This window comes from Epinephelus lanceolatus, chromosome 3 (assembly GCF_041903045.1).
Source record: "Epinephelus lanceolatus isolate andai-2023 chromosome 3, ASM4190304v1, whole genome shotgun sequence".
Lineage (NCBI taxonomy): Eukaryota > Metazoa > Chordata > Actinopteri > Perciformes > Serranidae > Epinephelus > Epinephelus lanceolatus.
The window spans coordinates 25687956-25707182 of NC_135736.1; the positions used below are offsets into that span (position 1 = coordinate 25687956).

At 41.1% G+C, this 19227-nt stretch overlaps 2 protein-coding genes across 2 annotated transcripts; both read left to right on the forward strand.

Annotated features, from left to right (window-relative positions):
* Window positions 1–997: 997 nt before the first annotated feature.
* On the forward strand, window positions 998–3038 carry LOC144462463 (fibroblast growth factor-binding protein 1-like). Its single transcript, XM_078166183.1, has 2 exons — window positions 998–1124; window positions 1455–3038. Exons 1-2 carry the CDS (start codon window positions 1053–1055, stop codon window positions 2151–2153), a joined length of 771 nt encoding a protein of 256 aa, XP_078022309.1. The 5' UTR covers window positions 998–1052; the 3' UTR covers window positions 2154–3038.
* A 12314-nt stretch (window positions 3039–15352) lies between these two features.
* On the forward strand, window positions 15353–17397 carry LOC117254998 (fibroblast growth factor-binding protein 1). Its single transcript, XM_033623526.2, is given in 3 exon segments — window positions 15353–15502; window positions 15833–16379; window positions 16382–17397. Coding segments are annotated over 3 exon segments (753 nt in total). The 5' UTR covers window positions 15353–15430; the 3' UTR covers window positions 16516–17397.
* Window positions 17398–19227: the final 1830 nt, after the last annotated feature.

Sequence of the window (19227 nt, forward strand, 5' to 3'; positions counted from 1 at the left end):
AGAAATGTAATGTGTGTGCAATTTTGTATGGAACTGCTTCCTGACAAAATAATGTCGCCACAAGTTCCATTTAGTGGCTGTTCAGGAGCTCTCAGTTGTATCACATGATCTTCCTCAGCAGATGGGAGTGTCGAGATGAATTTAGAGATGTTCAAATGTCAGTGTCTTATTGTTTCCTCTTCCTCCTCTATTAAAAGTGCTGAAGAATGAAATGGAAATTTGAACATCTGTATTTCCACTACAGCTGGGAAAACTCTCCCTGCTGAGGAAGATCATTTAATACGATCAAAAGCTCCAGAACAGTGGAGCTTGCGGTGAGATTGTTTTGTCTCCAAGGTCACGAAAGAGTTCGACATAAATGTGTAATGTATCAAATTAATATCTTCTTTTATGCAGTTAACAATCAAAGTGTGTGGGAATGAACAAATGAAAACTAAAAACCTAAATGAAAACAAAGAAATAACAACATGATAGAGATACACTATTACTGACTTATTTACACCTCCTCACTTTTTCTGTTTGATTGATTTGATTTGATCTGATTTGATTTTAATGTGGAAAAATTAAAAATGCGAAACAATTCTCCTGCTAGCACGTTTTCCATTCAATTATGACGCATTAAAGGCATACATAAAAACCGCTCGTACTTAATCTTACATTAGCAGATTGTATTGTCATCACAGATCTTTTTGTCCTCGGCTGGGAAACCACAAAGTCAAACCACATACCGGAAGTTACAGGAGAGGATCTCCTCATGGCTGAGTGTAGCAGCGGATTGGTGGAGAGTGGAGACGAGCCTCCAAGAATGTGCGTGCGTGTGTGTGTGTGTGTGTGTGTGTGTGTGAGAAGTTATTTAGAATAAACCTGCTCTGTGCAGACACGCAGATCCACTATCAGTGTTGGTTTTCAGCCTCTCTGGGAGTTCAGTTTGGACATGTCAGAACGAAACACATACCCAAAGAAACCACTGCCAAGATTTTTCTCAATGGAGCTGCGTGTGTAATTGTGTGTGTTGTTGGGCGGGAATAGTGGGCGTGCCGCAGAGTCTGTGTATGAAAGCCATGTGCGAGGCCACAGAGAGCCACAAGAAGCAGCTTTACGCACAGCAACACGAGTCTTTATCGGTAAGTTAGGGTCCGTATATGTGACTCTCTTGTGTGTACTGTATGTGTAGTATGCTGTGGTATTGCCTTGTTACTTTGTTTTAATATAATGCAGGCTCAGGTTTGGATGTGCCCATGCGTAATAGAGTTACCAGATTCGAGTAAAACCTTTGTCGGATGGGAAAAAGCCATTTATTTATTACAGATGCACAATATTGTCTTGCTTGTTGCCATATTTAGAGAAATTTGCGCATGAATACGTATGAATGTGTGTATGTATTTCACATGATGTGATTATTTCCAGCACTGATAGGCTCTGAACCTGTTTTAAACCATCCTCTGTCCTTTCAGATAATAAATTGTCTGCTAAAAGGAGACATGTTGCTGCTGAAGACTTTCACTCCCTTGCTGATGTTGGCCTTCCTCGGGCAGCAGGTCTCTCTGTCCTCCGCTGCGCGCAATAAGAACCGAGGAGCGGACAAAACCGTGACTATAGCACCTCCCGGCAGCGGCGACAAGCTTGCAGCCAGTGTCCGGGGAAAGTTCCCCAGGGACAAGATGCAGTGTACTTGGGTGGCAAAAGACGTCGGGGACACTGTCAAGCTGATGGTAAAATGCGAGGACCCGGTGGCGCGCATCAAAGGCGGATACACCGATCTGCAGTGCGAATACAACGGCAAACCTCAGAGCTGCCCAGGCTACCATTCCAACAACAAGGGCTTCTGGAAACAGGTGTCCCGCGCCTTCAAAAAGCTGAAAACCAAAGTGTGCTCGGACGAGCGCGCGCTGGTGAAGGCTTCCGTGTGTAAGCGCGCGCCCCGGGGTGCGCACTTCAAACTGGACATCTTTAGCTCAGTAGTCTCCGCTCAGTCCGGAGGAGATGAGCTCACCGAGCCGACGACGCCTCGCTCCACCTCCACCTCCACCGCCGTGTCTCCAGCGTGCACAAAGCGCGCGAACCACCAGAAAACGGCTGAAGAGACTTGCAGCGGCTCGTGGGCCAGTGTGTGCAACTTCTTTATGTCTCTCCTGCAAAGTGACGACTGTTAGCTCCAGATCTGAGAAGGAGGTGGACACTATCAGACTAAATGCAGGATTTATTTTGTGTTTGTCAAACAGCGGTGACGCAGCAGCAACAGATCTTTAATTTTTAATCAGTAAAAGTCAGATTTTATCTCCACAATTTGTATTCATACCCAACTGGACCGAGTGGTTTCATCAATATGACATTTGTTTATTGCGTAATTTATCATCGCTGGTGGAAAGTGACTAATTACCTTTTGTCAAGTAACAATGTTCAGGCACTTAGACTTTGAATATCTAAACTTCTACTTTACAACATTTTTGTGGCAGTTGTACATTTTGAGATTTTCATGTTCCTTCAAAACGTGATGAGATTATAAAATCTGTTTGTTTTTTTGTTACATTTTTTCCATCTGGACCAACTATACCTTTAAAATGCTGCTCCAACAAATGCACAAGTAACTAAATAATCCAATAATGTAATATAGAGTATAGTAACATAACACTCGGAAAAACTGTTCTGCAAAGTGAGTGCATTTACTTTTAATACTTCAAGTACAATCTGTATTTTCACGTTTCTGTTTAATATTGTTTTCCAGCTTTTCAATGAACATTTCTGACCAATAAACACAGATAAAAGCATGAAACCACTAATTGATGTTGACCTGAAAAGGCTTCAAAGTTTGAGAATATAGTTTTTTTTAATTGCAATAGAGGGGTTTTTTTTACAGTGTGGTATTGTTTTATGTGACCTGAATACTTCCTGCACCACTGTTCATCACACAGAACCAATGATTTGTCATTATAGTACAGAGTGGTACTTTTCTTTCTACCTCTGGTCAACTTTATCAATCAGCCATGTAAACACCACTGTATCTGTGCGCCACAAATAAATATTTTCTATTTATACAATGTGTCCTGTCACCTTGAAGAATATGAAACGTGTGACTTAATGGGGAGAAGCAGAAAGCAGAGGGACACATTTATTTCATTTCATTTGTTTATACAGGAAAGGAGATAAACTAACATTGTGTGTTCCAGTTAAAGGTGGTCTGACTCAGTTAAAAACTAGTTTTCAACAGGTTTCTGTTATGCAACAAAAACACATTACAATACAGAATAAAACAGAAACATAGACACTGAAGAGTAGCAGACAGAAGTGGAGTGAGTAAAATGGGATATGGGATTTAAATCAGTGGTTGCAGGTATGGGTCAGGGTACCTTCAGGCAGTTCGTTTTTTCGTTTTAAACCAAAAACGAAAAAACGTTTTTTCCTTTTTGGTTTAAAACGAAAAAACGAAAAAACGGAGCCGTTTTCCCTCAAAGGTTGTGTTTTAATATTTATTCACCGAATTGTTTGCAATAAAGTAATCGAGGATATACTAAATTATTGTGTGTGCCCTGTTGTTACTGTTAACACGGGGTTTCTCCATAACGCATCGTTGTGTCAGTTAAGTGTCAAGCTAATGTTTGTCCTTTTTACCAGCAGATGGCAGTAGGCCTATGAATTTATTTGCTGTCGTTGAATGCCTGGTTTTCTCTTAGTTTCTGTTGGATTATACAGACTTGCAATTCTTCAGGTTATTGATAAGGACAATTCAAATTATATGCAGCATATATTTACTTGTATTCTTTTATATTGTTGTATCACATAGGCCTATGCATTGTTGGCAGAGATGGGCAGCATTTTAATAACATGTATTTAAAATGTTTTATCACCTACTATGACAATAGAAATGTCATACAAAAATACATCCTGTGCCTTTTTTTCAAAATCTGACTAATCGAATAAAATAAATAAATTAAAATGATTAATCGATTATTTTTTAAAAAATATATAAGTTAGTGGCAGCCCTAACTGTATGCAACACATCTGATTCATATTATTTTAACCTGTTAGTGTTTCTTGCAATGTCCCTCACAAATAAACGAATAAATACATGAATAAACACCTTAGCTACTATTGAACATTAGAATGTGATGAGGAACCTTTAATGCTCATATGAAGGCAAGTGAAGGAGCTGCTATGTTACATTCTAATAACCTTTCCTATTTTAATTTAAACTTTTTTATGTCAACCTCCCAATGAGGTGCAGTTTCCTCATCGCTGCCCTGTGCATCGAGGCCCTCCAGACTGGACCGCTATGGACGGAGTGTAGGGTGGTCCTCCTTACTGCTGGGCCTGACCTGTACTGGGATAACATAGTCTTGCAACAGTGAGCCTCGACAAATATCCACTTCATGAAAACTGGGATTAAAAAGTACAACTATGTTATCATTTATGACCTGGATGTGATTGCAAGTCCATAAAACCAAGCAACTGTCTTGATGTCTGTGTTGTATTTGTTTAAATAGTCCTATAGAATGATGCTAGCAGCATTGTCACCCTTACGCTCCTCAGTTTGTTTATACTTTGAATATAACTAATCTAATGATCCAAACTGAATAATATTGAAGTGGCACAGTAATGACAGATTCAAAATGTAGTGTGTACCAGTTAAAGTTACTAGTATTAAGGCCAGGCTTGTGTTGACCACAACATGCGTAAAGTGGGGACCACAAGCAGTTTGATAACAAATCTTTAACAAATCTTTACTTTCAATGAACACAAGAAAAAAAAACTCCTGTTTTGTCCTGGCTGGAATTAAAAATGAAATGGTCAGGAGACTCTCGCTGTGCTCAGCGTTGCCGGGGACGTGTCCGCCGGGAGGTTTGGATCGGTGATTCTCAGGAGCAGCACATACTGCGCGGAGGCCCCATCTTCATCCTGCCTGAGCCATGATGACTAGGGATGTGAATCTTTGGGTACCTCACGATTCCATTTTGATTCTTGGGGTCACGATTCGATTCAAAATCGATTCTTGATTCAAAACGATTCCCGGTTCAAAAATTGATTCTTGATTCAGTACATAGGGCTGACGTATTGCGGTAAGCGAGTTGTGTCATTTCCGGTGTTTCTGTGACAGTGTCTCTGTACTGCTCTGGTGAATTCTGCTAGCCTGCTTTCTCACCTCAGTTGCTTTAACGCTGCTTTAACGTCTACTTCAAGTCTTAACCCACACTGGTTCTGTTTAAGCACTTATAGCTCTCCTTCTTTCTACGACTTTCTCGCTAATCTCTTAGCTGTTGTTTGCACGCTCTTAGCCTTGTTAGCTACTTTAGCTTAGCCATGGCTTCTCCTTCTCCTGCTCTTTCTTGCCCGGTGTGCCAAATGTTCAGTTATGCCTCTGCCTCCTTTAGCGACAGTGGTAATTGTAATAAGTGTAGCTTATTTGCTGCGTTGGAGGCGAGGCTTAGTGAATTAGAAGCGCGGCTCCGCACCATGGAAAACCATTCAAAAGCTGCGGTAGTTAGCCAGCCCCCTGTAGCCGGTGCGGAGCCACATAGCATAGCCTTAGCCTCTGCTAACTGTCCTCCGGTAACTCCCGTTCAGCCGGGAGGTTGGGTTACGGTTCGCCAGAAGCACAGCTCCAAGCAGAAGCCCACGGTTCACCACCAGCCTGTTCACGTTTCCAACCGCTTTTCCCCACTCAGCGACACACCCGCTGAGGATAAAACTCTGGTTATTGGCAGCTCTATTCTGAGGAACGTGAAATTAGCAACACCAGCGGCCATAGTCAAATGTATCCCTGGGGCCAGAGCGGGCGACATTGAATCAAATTTAAAACTGCTGGCTAAAGCTAAACGTAGATTCAGTAAGATTGTTATTCACGTCGGCGGCAATGACACCCGGTTACGCCAATCGGAGGTCACTAAAATTAATATTGCCTCGGTGTGTGAATATGCAAAAACGATGTCGGACTCCGTAGTTTTCTCTGGACCCCTCCCAAATCTGACCAGTGATGACATGTTTAGCCGCATGTCATCATTTAACCGCTGGCTGTCCAGGTGGTGTCCAGCAAACGATGTGGGTTTTGTTAATAATTGGCAAACTTTCTGGGGAAAACCTGGTCTTATTAGGAGAGACGGCATTCACCCCACTTTGGATGGAGCTGCTCTCATTTCTAGGAACCTGGCAAATTTTATTAGTAATTTAAATCCCTGACAACCCAGAGTTGAGACCAGGACAGAGAGTTGCAGTCCTAAACGCCTCTCTGAGCTTCTAGTTCAGTTACCCAGCCATAGTTTTCATAGTTTTATACAAACGGTGTCTGTCCCCCGACCACCTAAATTATTTAAATCTAAAATTAAACAAAGAGGAGTTGTGCATAACAACCTCATAAAAATTAAAACCTCTTCTGTGACAGAAAGACAAAACAGGAGAATTAAATGCGGACTGTTAAATATCAGGTCTCTATCGTCTAAAGCAGTGTTAGTAAACGAATTAATATCAGATAATCATATTGATTTACTCAGTCTCACTGAAACCTGGCTGTGTCAAGATGAATATGTTAGTCTAAATGAGTCCACTCCTCCCAGTCATAATAATACCCACATTCCTCGAGGCAGCGGCCGAGGAGGGGGAGTTGCAGCCATTTTTAACTCTAGTCTGTTAATCAGCCCTAAACCTAAACTAGATTATAATTCATTTGAAAGCCTCGTTCTTAGTGTTTTACATCCGACCTGGAAAACCTCGCAGCCACTTTTATTTGTTATAGTGTACCGTGCTCCTGGCCCGTATTCTGAATTTGTATCTGAATTCTCAGAGTTTTTATCCAGTTTAGTTCTTAAATCAGATAAAGTTATTATTGTAGGCGATTTTAACATTCATGTCGACGTTGATAATGACTCCCTGGCTACCGCGTTTATCTCATTAATAGACTCCATTGGCTTCAGTCAGGGTGTACATGAACCCACTCACTGTTTTAACCATACCCTCGATCTAGTTCTGACGTATGGAATTGAAATTGATAACCTAAAAGTCTTTCCACAGAATCCCTTGCTATCAGATCATTATCTGATTACTTTTGATTTCTTTTTACTCGATTACACGCCACTTAGCAACAGTTACTATACTAGATGTTTATCAGATAGTGCTGTCACAAAATTTAAGGAAAAGATTACTTCGTCGTTAAATTCAATACCAATACCTTCAGTAACAGAGGTTTCCCGTGCCGACTTTAACCTCTCCCAAATTGATCATTTTGTTGATAGCGCCGTAGGCTCGCTGCGAACAACGCTCGACTCTGTAGCTCCTCTTAAAAAGAAGTTAACAAAGCAAAGAAAGTTTGCTCCTTGGTATAACTCTCAAACCCGTAGGTTAAAACAAATATCGCGAAAATTTGAAAGGAATTGGCGATTAACCAAACTGGAAGAATCTCGTTTAATCTGGACAGACAGTCTCAAAACTTATAAGAGGGGCCTCCGCAATGCCAGAGCAAACTATTACTCAGCATTAATAGAAGAAAACAAGAACAACCCCAGGTTTCTTTTCAGCACTGTAGCCAGGCTGACTGAGAGTCAAAGCTCTATTGAGCCTTGTATTCCTTTAGCCCTTAGCAGTAATGATTTTATGAGCTTTTTTAATGACAAAATTCTAACTATTAGAGGCAAAATTCATGACCTCCTGCCCTCGGATGGTAGGCCTACCTATCTAACCTCAAACACAGCTGTAGAATCTAATATATATTTAGATTGCTTCTCCCCAATTTCTCTTCAAGAATTGACCGCAGTGATTTCTTCATCTAAATCATCAACGTGTCTCTTAGACCCCATCCCAACTAGGCTACTTAAGGAGGTCTTTCCTTTAGTTAACACTCATATATTAGATATGATCAATATATCCCTATTAACAGGCTATGTACCACAGTCTTTTAAGGTAGCTGTAATTAAACCTCTCCTAAAAAAGCCCACCCTGGATCCAGAGGTGTTAGCCAACTATAGACCAATATCTAATCTTCCCTTTATGTCAAAGATCCTTGAGAAAGTAGTCGCAGACCAGCTGTGTGATTTTCTCCAGGATAATAATTTATTTGAGGAATTTCAGTCAGGATTTAGAGTGCATCATAGCACTGAGACAGCTCTAGTTAAAATTACAAATGACCTTCTGATTGCTTCAGACAAAGGACTCGTCTCTGTTCTTGTTTTATTAGATCTTAGTGCGGCGTTTGACACAATTGACCATCAAATTCTACTGCAGAGACTGGATCACTTAATTGGCCTAAAAGGTTCAGCACTAAGCTGGTTTAAATCTTATTTATCTGATCGTTTTCAATTTGTTGACGTTCGTAATGAATCATCCTTACGTACCAAAGTTTGTTTTGGAGTTCCGCAAGGTTCTGTGCTCGGACCAATCCTATTTACTCTATATATGCTTCCTTTAGGTAACATCATTAGAAATCACTCTATAAACTTCCATTGTTATGCGGATGATACACAGTTGTATTTATCGATGAAGCCAGAAGAAAGTAATCAATTAACTAAACTCCATAACTGCCTTAAAGACATAAAAAATTGGATGAGCACCAATTTCCTGATGTTAAATTCAGACAAAACTGAAGTTATTGTTCTTGGCCCCAAACAACTCAGAGACTCTTTATCTGATGACATAGTTTCTCTAGATGGCATTGCTCTGGCCTCTAGCACTACCGTAAGAAACCTCGGAGTAATATTTGATCAAGATTTGTCTTTTAATTCTCATTTAAAGCAAACCTCACGGACTGCATTTTTTCATCTGCGTAATATTGCGAAAATTAGGCCTATCCTGACCCGAAAAGATGCAGAAAAATTGGTCCACGCTTTTGTTACCTCAAGGCTGGATTACTGTAACTCTCTATTATCAGGTAGCTCTAGTAAGTCCTTAAAAACTCTCCAGCTAATTCAGAATGCAGCAGCACGTGTACTAACAGGAACTAAGAAACGAGATCATATTTCTCCTGTTTTAGCTTCTCTGCACTGGCTCCCTGTAAAATCCAGAATTGAATTTAAAATCCTACTGTTAACTTATAAAGCTCTAAATGGTCAAGCTCCGTCATATCTTAGAGAGCTCATAGTGCCATATTATCCCACCAGAACACTGCGCTCTGAGAACGCAGGGTTACTCGTGGTCCCTAAAGTCTCCAAAAGCAGATCAGGAGCCAGAGCCTTCAGCTATCAGGCTCCTCTCCTGTGGAATCATCTTCCTGTTACGGTCCGGGAGGCAGACACCGTCTCCACATTTAAGACTAGACTTAAGACTTTCCTCTTTGATAAAGCTTATAGTTAGGGCTGGCTCAGGCTTGCCCTGTACCAGCCCCTAGTTAGGCTGACTTAGGCCTAGTCTGCCGGAGGACCCCCTATAATACACCGGGCTCCCTCTCTCTCCCTCTCTCTCTCTCTCTCTCTCTCTCTCTCTCTCTCTCTCTCTCTCTCTCTCTCTCTCTCTCACTCTCATCCTATTACTGCATCTTGCTAACTCGGCCATTCTGGATGTCACTAACTCGGCTTCTTCTCCGGAGCCTTTGTGCTCCACTGTCTCTCAGAATAACTCATACCGCAGCGGTGCCTGGACAGTGTGACGTGTGTGGTTGTGCTGCTGCCGTGGTCCTGCCAGATGCCTCCTGCTGCTGCTGCCATCATTAGTCATTAGTCATACTTCTACTGTTATTATACACATATGACTATTGTCACACAAGTATACTGTCTGATACTAATACATACTTTCAACATATTGTACCACAGTAGCCAGAACTATAACTATAATATTATTACTTTCATTAATGTTGTTGTAAGCTACTGTCATTACCGTCTGTCCTGCATCTCTCTCTCTGTCTCTCTCTTTCTCTCTCTCTGTCTCATTGTGTCATATGGATTACTGTTAATTTATTATGCTGATCTGTTCTGTACGACATCTATTGCACGTCTGTCCGTCCTGGAAGAGGGATCCCTCCTCAGTTGCTCTTCCTGAGGTTTCTACCGTTTTTTTTTTCCCCGTTAAAGGGGTTTTTTTTGGGGAGTTTTTCCTTATCCGCTGTGAGGGTCTTAAGGACAGAGGGATGTCGTATGCTGTAAAGCCCTGTGAGGCAAATTGTGATTTGTGATATTGGGCTTTATAAATAAAATTGAATTGAATTGAATTGAATTGAATTGAATTTCTACTCCAGTCTGCTGTGCACGAAGAGAGACAGTGTGGAAAATTATGGCATGAAAGCAGAGTAAAGTATGTACAAAATTATGTCATTTTTATATTTGAAAAAGTCAAATCAACTGATTGCAATAATTAAACATACAAAGGCAAACTTAAGACAAAAGGTAACATTTATTCATGCTTAACTTGCACAAATGAAAACTGAATTCTCAGTGACTTCAAGAATAATAGATTCAAGTTATCAAAAAATAAATTAAAAGTGCTGCTTAGGGTTGGGCATCAAGAATCGAATTGAACCTGGTCTAACATTTTTTCATCAGAATCATTAAGAAGTTTTAATTTCGATTCCCCTAAACAGTTTGTAAACAATTTTCATCCGTGCTTCGTCTTTGGTTTGCAGTCGGTCGACCGCCAGTAAAACAAGGAAGAAGCAGCTACCCAAAAACAACGAAGAAGCCGCAGAAAAACAACTCACCTCATTTAGACAATGCAAACATTTTGAACCCACCTCTTAAAAGAATCAGAACAGGAATCATTAAAATTCAAATGATGCCCGATCCTAGTGCTTTTTTAAAAAAAAAAAAAAAAAAAAAAAAAACCTGATTCTTTGGATTAATGACTCAGTTCGGAATCGTCGAAGAAAAGAATCGCGATTTTCATGTGAATCGATTTTTTTTTTTTTTTTCAAAAAAGTTTGCATTGTCCAAATCAGGTGAGTTGTTTTTCTGCGGCTTCTTCGTTGTTTTTTGGTGGCTGCTTCTTCCTTGTTTTACTGGCAGTCGACAGACGAAGCGGTCCATAGGGGTCCAGTCTGGAGGGCCTCAATGCAAAGGGCAGCGATGAGGAAACTGCACCTCATTGGGAGGTTGACATAAAAAAGTTTAAATTAAAATAGGAAAGGTTATTAGAACGTAACATAGCAGCTCCTTCACTTGCCTTCATATGAACATTAAAGAGCCAGTGTGTAAAATGGGTTGAAAACAGTGACATCAGTGGTCAAATTCTAGATTGCAGGGCTCACTCGCTCACCCCTCCCGTCGGGTAAATGACGGTGGCTTCGTAGGGACAAAAACCCTTGTGCACGAGTTTTTCAGGAGTAGGTCTATCTAGCAACGAGGTGAATGTTTATTTAGAAATCTAAACCATGTTACAATATTGTAATGAATCCCTCACGAGCAGGAGACCAGAGGAGCGTTCGGGAAAAAGGCCCGTTTATTTGAGCACTCCAGAAACTCCAGTAACACTCCAGGGGGTAAAAGACTCCGTCCCAAACTCTGACTCATCTAGGCAACAGACACACTTCATAACTTTACACACATACTCGTTTACAATACCAAGTGGGGACCCCCCTCCCCTCTCTGCTCCACCAATCTCCAGCCCGCACACTGACTGACAGCGTAGCCTGTAAACAGAGCTCAGCTGTTTATTTAGCCTAGCAATATTTCCGGACTATAGTAGCTGCAATGGACGACTTTGAACGCGATTTTGAAGAGTTTCTTGTAGCGGACACAGACCCAGAGCCATACCTGTTTGAGCTGGAGCATACAGATGAGGAACTCCATGTGTTTGATGCTGAGCGGGCGAGAAGAGAGGCTGAATGTACAGAATGGGATTTGGTGCTACTGCTACCATCGTTGGGGAGATATATCACCAGGAGGAAAAGCGCCGCAGAGAGTGCATCACAAGGAGTGAAGTTGCATCTTCTTTTCCTCGCAGATGACGGTTCGGGTTCATTCTCTCCTGTTGCGTGGCGAGTGTGGTCCATTCGCAAACTTTATAACTAAAAAAACTTTTCACTACTCTCTATCAACGAACTACTAACACTCTGCTGTTTCCTCCTCCTTCTTCCTTCCTTCCGCTGTCTTCGTTGGTTCATTTATACACGCGAAACACGTTCTCTGGCTGGCTGGATTGTCCGCTTGGGCTGCCTTACATACATGGCGGCGCAAGATGGCGACCTCTCTAAAGCAAGACCCTTGCTATATATATATATATAAAAGCATAATTATAAGGCTACGAAAACCAAACGAATTTTATTTTATAGCGATCATACACTTGTATAAACATATTAATGGGTAGAATATTCAGATTCAGATTCAGATTGACAATAAACCATGCCAGATATTACACACTGGCCCTTTAAATGTTTCTCATCACATTCTAATGTTCAATAGTAGCTAAGGTGTTTGTATTCATGTATTTATTAGTTTATTTGTGAGGGACATTGCAAGAAACACTAACAGGTTAAAATAATATGAATCAGATGTGTTGCATACAGTTAGGGCTGCCACTAACTTATATATTTTTTAAAAAAAATAATTGATTAATCATTGTTTATTTTATTCAATTAATCAGATTTTGAAAAAAGGCACAGGATGCATTTTTGTATGACATTTCTATTGTCATAGTAGGTGATAAAACATTTTAAATACATGTAATTAAAATGCTGCCCATCTCTGCCAACAATGCATAGGCCTATGTGATACAACAATATAAAAGAATACAAGTAAATATATGCTGCATATAATTTGAATTGTCCGTATCAATAACCTGAAGAATTGCAAGTCTGTATAATCCAACAGAAACCAGGCTTTCATTCATCTTCTAACCGCTTCATCCTCTTGAGGGTCGCGGGGGGGCTGGAGCCTATCCCAGCTGACATCGGGCGAGAGGCAGGATACACCCTGGACAGGTCGCCAGACTATCGCAGACACACAGAGACAAACAACCATTCACACTCACATTCACACCTACGGACTTTAGAGTTATCAATTAACCTAGTCATAGTCTTTGGACTGTGGGAGGAAGCCGGAGTGCCCGGAGAGAACCCACACTGACATGGGGAGAACATGCAAACTCCGCACAGAAGGGCTCCCACACCCGGGATCGAACCGATAACCCTCTTGCTGTGGGGCGACAGTGCTAACCACCACACCACCGTGCCGCCCAAACCAGGCTTTCATTGACAGCAAATAAATCCATAGGCCTACTGCCATCTGCTGGTAAAAAGGACAAACATCAGCTTGACACTTCACTGACACAACGATGCGTTATGGAGAAACCCCGTTAACAGTAACAACGCGGCACACACAATAATTATTATATCCTCGATTACTTTATTGCAAACAATTCGGTGAATGAATATTAAAACACAACCTTTGAGGGAATCCCTATACGTCCTTCATGGGCTGTTATTTGAATTTGGTTTTGTCGTTTTTTGGTTCTGATAACAAAAACGGAAAAACGGCTCCACTTTATCGTTTTTTCGTTTTAAACCATAAAGGAAAAAACGGGAAAACCATGGTATTTCCGTTTTTGGTTTAAAACGAAAAAACGAACTGCCTGAAGGTACCCTGACCCAAAGCACATGCATGTCTTTCTCGTCCGGGTGCTGAGTCCAAAGAATGTACTGCGGTCAAGCCAGCCGTGGTTCGCTTTTGCTTGGTCAAATCAGCCGCACGTTTTTTTCTAGTGCGCGAATCTACTAACACTTACGGTAATCGTAATGAAACGGCTCCGAAGAGCTGCTGGTAGTGACTGTGGGTCAGACTGCAGTGGAGAAGTTGAAGGATATTTTGCCCAACTTTGACGTAGAATAAAACACTTATTTTCCATAAGTAGTCCATGATTCATATACCGCTGAACCAAGTACTTCCTAGACTACGTGCATGCATAATATGAAGTACTTTTACTGTGTAGTTTTCGAGTAATCCTTTGTCAAAATCCTTAACGGAGGATAAGATTAAAGATATTTCACCCAACTTTGATGTGGAATAAAAAACTTATTTTCCATAAGTATTCCAAGATTCATATACCGCTGAACTAAGTACTTCCTAGACTACATGCATGCATAATATGAAGTATTTTTACTGTGTACTTTTCGAGTAATCCTTTGTCAAAGTCCTTAACAGATCACAAGATCAAGGATATTTCACCCAACTTTGATGTGGAATAAAAAACTTGTTTTCCATAAGTAGTCTATGATTCATATACCGCTGAACTGTGGTATTGCTCCCTTTTTGTTAAGTAAAAGATCAGAGTATTTCCTCTACCACTGTGTAAATCTGAAACTTGGATTCATGAGTAGGTGTTTTTCCAGTCATAACACCCCAAGCACATACGGCCATGGATACAACTTGAGAATTGAGTTGACCATCAGCCAGCAGATGTTGACTGTGGTTGACTAGGAGCAGAAGAGAAGAGAAGAGTTGAGATAGATTTGCCAATCCTAGCTGACAGTAACATCAAGAAGATGGAGCACCAAAAGATCCCAGGGCTGGGAGACCACAGTGACAAATATGTGACCTGTATAATGCAGGTAAAGCAGGGGAATGAGGAAACAGTCTGTCTTGTTTCCTTTCCAGATTGCCTCTCTGTATGATTTATGGGTAACACTTTACAATAAGGTACACAAAATTAGAGTAGTTACTGATGAACTAATGAGGAACTAATGAGGAACGAATGAGTAGTTACTGAGGAACTAAGCTACACAAAATTAGAGTAGTTACTGGGGAACTAATGAGCAACGAATGATGAACTAATGAGAAGTTACTGAGGAACTAATGAGGAACTAATGATGAACTAACTATTAGTTAATGGTCAGTTCTTCAGTAACTCATGTTATATAATATCCTTGATCTTATCCTCTGTTAGGGATTTTGACACAGGATTACTCGAAAAGTACACAGTAAAAGTACTTAATATTATTCATGCACATAGTCTAGGAAGTACTTAGTTCAGCGGTATATGAATCATAGACTACTCATGGAAAATAAGTTTTTTATTCCACATCAAAGTAGGGCGAAATATCCTTAATCTTATCCTCTGTTAAGGATTTTGACACAGGATTACTGAAAAAGTACACAGTAAAAGTACTTCATATTATTCATGCACGTAGTCTAGGAAGTACTAAGTTCAGCGGTGTATGAATCATGGACTACTTATGGAAAATAAGTGTTTTATTCTACTTAAAAGTTGGGCAAAATATCCTTCAACTTCTCCTCTGCAGTCTGACCCACAGTCACTACCAGCAGCTCTTCGGAGCCGTTTCATTACGATTACCGTAAGTGTTAGTAGATTTGCGCACTAGAAAAAACGTGCGGCTGATTTGACCAAGCAAAAGCGAACCACGGCTGGCTTGACCGCAGTAAAAAACTTGTCATCTTTCCTCCCAGGGACTTGAAACATTGTTGAAAACCCATGTTAGAAAAAGAAAGTTTTAAACCCAGATCAGCTTTTTGTCAATAACAGTCTTTACTTTTTCTAAGGTGAAATAGTGGGCGTGCCGCAGAGTCTGTGTATGAAAGCCATGTGCGAGGCCACAGAGAGCCACAAGAAGCAGCTTTACGCACAGCAACACGAGTCTTTATCGGTAAGTTAGGGTCCATATATGTGACTCTCTTGTGTGTACTGTATGCGTAGTATGCTGTGGTATTGCCTTGTTACTTTGTTTTAATATAATGCAGGCTCAGGTTTGGATGTGCCCATGCGTAATAGAGTTACCAGATTCGAGTAAAACCTTTGTCGGATGGGAAAAAGCCATTTATTTATTACAGATGCACAATATTTTCTTGCTTGTTGCCATATCTAGAGAAATTTGCGCATGAATACGTATGAATGTGTGTATGTATTTCACATGATGTGATTATTTCCAGCACTGATAGGCTCTGAACCTGTTTTAAACCATCCTCTGTCCTTTCAGATAATAAATTGTCTGCTAAAAGGAGACATGTTGCTGCTGAAGACTTTCACTCCCTTGCTGATGTTGGCCTTCCTCGGGCAGCAGGTCTCTCTGTCCTCCGCTGCGCGCAATAAGAACCGAGGAGCGGACAAAACCGTGACTATAGCACCTCCCGGCAGCGGCGACAAGCTTGCAGCCAGTGTCCGGGGAAAGTTCCCCAGGGACAAGATGCAGTGTACTTGGGTGGCAAAAGACGTCGGGGACACTGTCAAGCTGATGGTAAAATGCGAGGACCCGGTGGCGCGCATCAAAGGCGGATACACCGATCTGCAGTGCGAATACAACGGCAAACCTCAGAGCTGCCCGGGCTACCATTCCAACAACAAGGGCTTCTGGAAACAGGTGTCCCGCGCCTTCAAAAAGCTGAAAACCAAAGTGTGCTCGGACGAGCGCGCGCTGGTGAAGGCTTCCGTGTGTAAGGGCGCGCCCCGGGATGCGCACTTCAAACTGGACATCTTTAGCTCAGTAGTCGAGATGAGCTCACCGAGCTGACGACGCCTCGCTCCACCTCCACCTCCACCGCAGTGTCTCCAGCGTGCACAAAGCGCGCGAACCACCAGAAAACGGCTGAAGAGACTTGCAGCGGCTCGTGGGCCAGTGTGTGCAACTTCTTTATGTCTCTCCTGCAAAGTGACGACTGTTAGCTCCAGATCTGAGAAGGAGGTGGACACTATCAGACTAAATGCAGGATTTATTTTGTGTTTGTCAAACAGCGGTGACGCAGCAGCAACAGATCTTTAATTTTTAATCAGTAAAAGTCAGATTTTATCTCCACAATTTGTATTCATACCCAACTGGACCGAGTGGTTTCATCAATATGACATTTGTTTATTGCGTAATTTATCATCGCTGGTGGAAAGTGACTAATTACCTTTTGTCAAGTAACAATGTTCAGGCACTTAGACTTTGAATACCTAAACTTCTACTTTACAACATTTTTGTGGCAGTTGTACATTTTGAGATTTTCATGTTCCTTCAAAACGTGATGAAATTATAAAATCTGTTTGTTTTTTTGTTACATTTTTTCCATCTGGACCAACTATACCTTTAAAATGCTGCTCCAACAAATGCACAAGTAACTAAATAATCCAATAATGTAATATAGAGTATAGTAACATAACACTCGGAAAAACTGTTCTGCAAAGTGAGTGCATTTACTTTTGATACTTCAAGTACAATCTGTATTTTCACGTTTCTGTTTAATATTGTTTTCCAGCTTTTCAATGAACATTTCTGACCAATAAACACAGATAAAAACATGAAACCACTAATTGATGTTGACCTGAAAAGGCTTCAAAGTTTGAGAATATAGTTTTTTTTAATTGCAATAGAGGTTTTTTTACAGTGTGGTATTGTTTTATGTGACCTGAATACTTCCTGCACCACTGTTCATCACACAGAACCAATGATTTGTCATTATAGTACAGAGTGGTACTTTTCTTTCTACCTCTGGTCAACTTTATCAATCAGCCATGTAAACACCACTGTATTTGTGCGCCACAAATAAATATTTTCTATTTATACAATGTGTCCTGTCACCTTGAAGAATATGAAACGTGTGACTTAATGGGGAGAAGCAGAAAGCAGAGGGACACATTTATTTCATTTCATTTGTTTATACAGGAAAGGAGATAAACTAACATTGTGTGTTCCAGTTAAAGGTGGTCTGACTCAGTTAAAAACTAGTTTTCAACAGGTTTCTGTTATGCAACAAAAACACATTACAATGCAGAATAAAAACAGAAACATAGATACTGAAGAGTATAACAACCTGTTTCCAGCTAATATTCAACTTGTTTTAAACATTTTTTTCTCCAAATTGAGCGGCATTTTTCTTCATTTTAGTCCAGAGATTGACCGTATTTTACCTCCTTTCAAGAAACCAACAAATCAGTGTGGAAACCAAGATGACAAAGTACATGCATGTCTTTCTCGTCCGGGTGCTGAGTCCAAAGAATATGTCATCTTTCCTCCCAGGGACTTGAAACATTATTGAAAACCCATGTCAGAAAAAGAAAGTTTTAAACCCAGATCAGCTTTTTGTCAAGAACAGTCTTTACTTTTTCTAAGGTGAATAGAAGTTTCAACAGTGTTGCAAGTCCTTTGGAGGGCATAAGTCCTTTTAAGATACTTTTTTAGAAGATAAATGTTAAAGCATGGTTAAATAGTTCGTACATGAAGAGAAAATGTAACGTGCACACTTAGTCCGTGGCACAAAAGCTCAGTCAAGTTGTTTTTGGATCCTTAGTGTGCAGGCATTCTTATAGCCTTGCACCTACATGATGTGCGTATAATTGTTGTCTTCAAATAGCTCTTTCAGGCAGATTTTTTGACATTTGCATTGAGAAAAGACAGTTATAAATGAATCAAATCTGCTCGATAAGATGGAGACCTTCTCAGTGTGATCAACAAACAGAGTATTCAGGGCAAAACAAGCAGACTTTGTGTGAGAATACACCTTTTTTTGGCAGATTACAGTGTGTGTGTGAATACCACTGACATGCCCGCAGGTTACAGCAGCACACACCCACACCCACACCCACACACACACGATAAAAAAACTCTTTCTCAGAGTGATTCTCTGCTTCTCTTGTTCCTCTGGTTTCTCGCAGCAGTCTGTAATTACTTTCTCAGTGACAGCAGCCAGCTGCATTAGGAGCCATGTCTATATGTGGAGACTGGGAGCACTCTGATCCAGCTGTGTGTGCACATGTGTGTGTATAATGTGTAATCCCCGAACAAGTGCAACCCCAGATGTGGATTTTTATGCTTTCCTGTCAGCTCTCGACCCTCCTCACCTCTGACCTGCTGCTCTTTGTCCCCCTCAGACAGACACTTAACCAAAAAGCCAACTGGAGAGAGATTTCTACCTTTTAACGGAAGCCCGCTCCCTTTGATGGCACAAAGGGGATTTTGTTTTACCGAGTCCTTTGACCAGAGCTCAAGGACACATTCCAGAGAGGAGGAAGTAGTTATAGGTTAGAGGTCAAGGGTCAAGAAGGAAATGAGGATAACATCCAACGGCCTGTGCTGTAAGGATCAGCTGCCTCCTCTCCACCTCTACTGGTCCTCATGTGGGCTTATTTCTTTTATCTGTGGGCTCCTCCAGGCTGTGATCAAAGGGGATCCACCTGCAGGATAATGTGCCGCAGGATCAGAGAGGAGCTATAAATCAGACTCAGGGGAAGATCACTCTTCTTTTGTAGTTTGTAGCTTTTAGTCTGAGATACTCGCATTTGTGCTGAAACGATTAGTGGACAGGAAATTAATTGCTAAACATTCTTAAAGGTCCAGTGTGCAGGATTTAGAGAGATTTAGTGGCGTCTAGCGGGGAAGATTGTAGATTGCAACCAGCT